This window comes from Zingiber officinale, unplaced genomic scaffold (assembly GCF_018446385.1).
Source record: "Zingiber officinale cultivar Zhangliang unplaced genomic scaffold, Zo_v1.1 ctg71, whole genome shotgun sequence".
Lineage (NCBI taxonomy): Eukaryota > Viridiplantae > Streptophyta > Magnoliopsida > Zingiberales > Zingiberaceae > Zingiber > Zingiber officinale.
This window is the reverse complement of record NW_024589967.1, coordinates 54,476-59,643: the sequence shown is the minus strand read 5'-3', so window position 1 is coordinate 59,643 and position 5,168 is coordinate 54,476. Positions and strand designations below refer to the sequence as shown.

General features: G+C 35.5%; 1 protein-coding gene across 5 annotated transcripts in view; it reads right to left on the bottom strand.

The window, feature by feature from the left end:
- Positions 1-4,198: 4,198 nt before the first annotated feature.
- LOC122037654 (helicase-like transcription factor CHR28) overlaps positions 4,199-5,168 on the bottom strand; it is a 46,902-nt gene continuing 45,932 nt past the window's right edge. For 4 of the 5 annotated variants that reach the window (XM_042597161.1, XM_042597163.1, XM_042597162.1 and 1 more), the window contains 2 exons: positions 4,882-5,091; positions 4,199-4,550 (listed from right to left, as the gene is read on the bottom strand). In XM_042597161.1, the coding sequence (XP_042453095.1) occupies positions 4,440-4,550; positions 4,882-5,091 (321 nt within the window). In that variant the 3' untranslated portion in view covers positions 4,199-4,439. Of the gene's footprint in view, positions 4,551-4,881; positions 5,092-5,168 lie in introns of those variants that run through there. The other variant, XM_042597165.1, reaches the window with a different exon arrangement.

Genomic DNA, 5,168 nt, shown 5'->3' with positions numbered 1-5,168 from the left:
TCGAGATCTGAAGTGAGGTTTGATCTGCTTAGGAAGAGGCCTCGGCCTAAAAAAGCTACTTTGAGGTTGCTAAAAGGCGACGATGTTCTAACAAATCCCAGAATCTCCCTCGCTAGGTGGTGCCCTGGGTGCTCCTGCCACAGGCGCACTCACGGTCGCAAGCTCACTCTGATACCATCAGTAACGTCACGGCCCGGCCCGGGCGGGCCCCACCCGGATCGAACCAGAAACACCACCAAAATTGCGCATCGGGTTGACGACTAGCCCCAAAAAACACCAGAGGTCCTTTCAGCATGCTTCGTCCTCACTAGCATGCACACTGAAAAACTTCCCAGAAGGTCACTCATCCTCAGATTTCTCCAAGCCAAACACACTTAACTTTTGAGTTCTTAAGTTTGGGCTTCCGAAAATGAAGGTGCACCTTTGTGATACGAATAATACCATCTAACCTTTTAAGTCATACCTAACCAGAATCTCAGAACCGAGGTATTATACAGCATAGGGATATTCCCTTTATTGATTGACGGAGCCTTTGACATGGTGAGCCGACCGACTAACCGAGTCCCCCTTTATGGTCTGATCGGCCTTCACACGTGGATGGGATTGCGTCAGCTAAAGAATAGCAACCTTCTCGAAGGCTCGACCTTCGCTCGACTCTTATACTTGTGTAAAGAGTCTGATTTAATTGGGCTATGTGTCCATCATGTCCAATCGGACCTCTGTTCTGATCGGCCAGAGCACTCGACGGAGACACCTAAATCATCTCTAAATGTAACTGATACAACTTGAGGTTTCATTAACTTTGAGGAACTCGGGATTCGATAGGCTCAGTGGCTTGATCGGCTAGACCACTCGCCAAACCAAATGCCTACTAACACAGATATTTGGCACTCCTCCATTGGTTTGTAAGCATCAATCTCTGGACATCTCCCTTTTTTGTATGGTATTGTTGGATTCAATATAAAATCTGAACTAGAAAATAAAGAGGTGTAGTATTTTTTTTTTTTTTCTCGTGGGGATAAAAAGCCTTGTGCCTTGAATCATTCAGCTGTAAATGCATCGATTTGATATGTCGATCTGCTGAACACGGTTTATTAATAACAGAACTATTGTGTAACTTAGGACGAAGGCCAAGTGAAGAAGCAAACAGTTATGCATTCAATCCATGTTGTAGGAATTAACCTACAATTGTTATCTTTTGGTGTCATGATTTCTATGTTTGCAGCTCATGCAAGTGAAAATTGTCATTTGTTTTGTATGCATCAGTGGTTACATACAATAGCCGGTACTATCAATCTTTTTATTTTCCTGAATAAATCAGTAATTTAACTTTTTTAACTGATCACTCGTGATTTCTTCGTCAAGTTTTTTCTAAAAATATTGATGGAAACTATGAAGCGTACCTCCTGTGTGTTTTTTAGAGTAAAAACGTCATGCTATGGGTTTTTATTTCACCTCACTAGTTTCTATCACAATTGGTTATTTTTCTTCCAAAAACTTTCTTATGGGTCCTGTGATGGAAAAAAAGTCCTAAACATTAGGTGAAAAAAACTATGATATTTTACATATAGTATAATGTTCTGTCAATCTTTCTAAAAATTTGATAAAGGGGCCACAAGTGACAAGTTAAATAGTTGATGTATTCAGGAACAAAAAATTGGAGAGCTAAAAATAAGCGATTGAAAATAGAGATAATTTGACTTATCAATATCATACAAAGTGACATCTATAGGTACGGATGTGAAAAGAACTATGATATTTTACATATAGTATAATGTTTTTACCCTCTAAAATGTACGCAAGTGGTACGCTTCATAGGTTCTGTCAATCTTTCTAAAAATTTGACGAAGGGGTTACAAGTGACAAGTTAAATAGATGATTTATTCAAGAAAAAAAAATTGGAGAGCTAAAAATAAGCGATTGAAAATAGAGATAATGTAACTTATCAATATCATACAAAGTGACATCTATAGGTACGGATGTGAAAAGAACTATGATATTTTACATATAGTATAATGTTTTTACCCTCTAAAATGTACGCAAGTGGTACGCTTCATAGGTTCTGTTCTGTCAATCTTTCTAAAAATTTGACGAAGGGGTTACAAGTGACAAGTTAAATAGCTGATTTATTCCAGAAAAAAAAATTGGAGAGCTAAAAATAAGCGATTGAAAATAGAGATAATGTAACTTATCAATATCATACAAAGTGACATCTATAGGTACGGATGTGAAAAGAACTATGATATTTTACATACAGTATAATGTTTTTACCCTCTAAAATGCACGCAAGTAGTACGCTTCATAGGTTCTGTCAATCTTTCTAAAAATTTGACGAAGGGGCCACAAGTGACAAGTTAAATAGCTGATTTATTCCAGAACAAAAAATTGGAGAGCTAAAAATAAGCGATTGAAAATAGAGATAATTTGACTTATCAATATCATACAAAGTGACATCTATAGGTACGGATGTGAAAAGAACTATGATATTTTACATACAGTATAATGCTTTTACCCTCTAAAATGCACGCAAGTGGTATGCTTCATAGGTTCTGTCAATCTTTCTAAAAATTTGACGAAGGGGCCACAAGTGACAAGTTAAATAGCTGATTTATTCAAGAACAAAAAATTGGAGAGCTAAAAATAAGCGATTAAAAATATAGATAATTTGACTTATCAATATCATACAAAATAACATCTATAGGTATGGATGTGATACAATAGTAAAATATTTAGAGGAATAAATAAATTTTTAAAACCAAACTCATTAACCAATTAAATAATTTTAAATAAATAAAAGTTTTTAAAATAAAGAATTCGATAATATTATTTATTTTAACTCTACTTGCTCTCCATTAACTTATTAAAAAAATTTGAACGACTCGACTCCCATCCACGACCCTACTTGTGGAATTGTTTTACCAACCTACTTTTGAGTAAAGCACTTTAATTGCCCCGACTTTTTTTTTAAAAAATCTCTATTAATTTAAAATCTCTATTCAAAATGTTCTAATATAAATATTTTTAAATTTATTAAATTCATCATCCGTCCATCTCAAACAATTAAATCACCTACCTAACCTATTTATCTAACTCACCAGCCTTACCAATCTTAATGTGCATTAGTGCAATTTAAATTGCCTCCGCAAACTGGCACAGATGTTATTATCCAGTCAATTTTCAGTCGGTGTGGAATGATCCACGGGTTATCTTAACTCTTTTGTATATACACTGTTGTTGTTGGATAAAATCCTCTTGATTTACTTCTCTTCCAAATAGAAAAGGGATTATCTTGGAAAGACTGTTGAGATGACGATTTTATCTTTAGCGGTCAATTAATGTAATTTAAATTCTATTATAACTTGTATTTTTTTTTATAAAAAAAAATATTTTAAAAATATTTTTTTAAGTTATGAATTTTAAAAAATCTATTCTTTAAGAATAATAAAGATCAAGTTTTGAAGAGAATTATTATTTTTTAAGTGAAATGTAAATTTAAAAATAATAATAATTTTAGTTAAAATTAATCAGAATTTTAACGGTATAACGGTAAGGCATTTTGGTAAATCTATAGAGTACGACAATTCGAACCCCAACTGCAAGGGCAAACTTTTACAATGGATTTTCGATTGGGCAAATTATCACCACAAACGCTTCCAAACTTATGAGGATCGTCCATCACCCAAATTAATCAGGTCTGTAAGAATGAATATCTGGATTAATAAAAAAAATTGATTGAAACCACCCCAACAAAGGCCTGGCTTCTGCACAGTGAGCAACGACAGAGACTTGCAGCTTCAGTGCAGTGGAGGATGAAGAAAATGGTATTAAGATTGATAGATTTTAAATTCTTATTGCCAAGGAGGATAGAAGAACATCAATGCATCAAACTTTTATTGTAGAAATGAAAAATTATAAATGAAATTTAAGGATGGAATCTATCAGCCTTACTCATATTCATCGAGGAAGAGAGACCATTACAGTTTGACCCTCTCCATCGACCAACACTACACCAGCCCTCCATGTTCATGAGCCGGCGCCAAGTTGACACCAAGACCATGCCATCCCATGGATGTTGCCAGCACTCACCCAAACCCTACAAGCTCACATCTAGCCATTGCAAAAAGCCTCTCTGCCGAAGTAAATGAGCGAGCTCCTTGGCCATTGGAGCTCCATGCCTGTCACACTCAAACACAAATCAAACCATAAAAGTACACAGCATATTCATCTTGGCAAAATACCTGTTACATATTTACAACTTATGCTCCATCCCTTCGTTGGATCGTGCTATTACTGTTACATATGTTAGCGACCTATGACTACAAACAAGAAAAAGGAAGGAACTTTGTCGGATGGAGCAAACACTGCAAAAAAGTTCAATGAGCATCACAATCTCATATCCAAAAATATTGGAATCCAATGGGGATGATCCACACCAAAACTTAGTCATAACAGTTAAACATATATCTAAGATCATCTACTGTGAGCCGGGTCGCATGAGTACCCGTTTGGTCTTCGCCAAATGCAGAAGAAACCATCTTTCTCTTCTCCTCCTGCAAGATGTACCAGGCTCTATTTATTTGTCCATGTAAGGAAACCAAGTTCGCAGTTGTTTTAAAATCAGAAATTACTGAAAGGCATGCAGCATCATGACAATTACTCAGTCAATAGTTATTTTACCGTAATTATATCTGTTGATATAGACTATTAGATAATCAGAGTTTGTACATGGTTAGCGAACAAATCCACCAATAATGTAGTTGATAAATGTTTCTTGTATAACTTGATTACTGCAATTAGTTACAATGAACTTGGAGGTTTTGTCAAAGCTAACATAAGCATAGCTGTCATTTAAGTGTCAAACGAATAATGTCCATGAGTTACCTGAAGAGCCAATATGCGATCTTCAACTGTATCTTTGACAGTTATTCGGGAAACAGTCACAGGACGAGTCTGACCAATTCTGTGTGCTCGATCAATTGCTTGGTCTTCGGTAGATGGGTTCCACCAAAGATCAAGAAGAATTACGTGACAGGCAGCAATCATATTCAGGCCAAGACTTCCTGCTTTTAACGACATAAGCATAACAGTTACCTAAGAGAAACATGAATGATTACTTTATGAACAAGAAATAGTTCAAAGATAGGAAAGGATAGAAGAAATATTGTGCA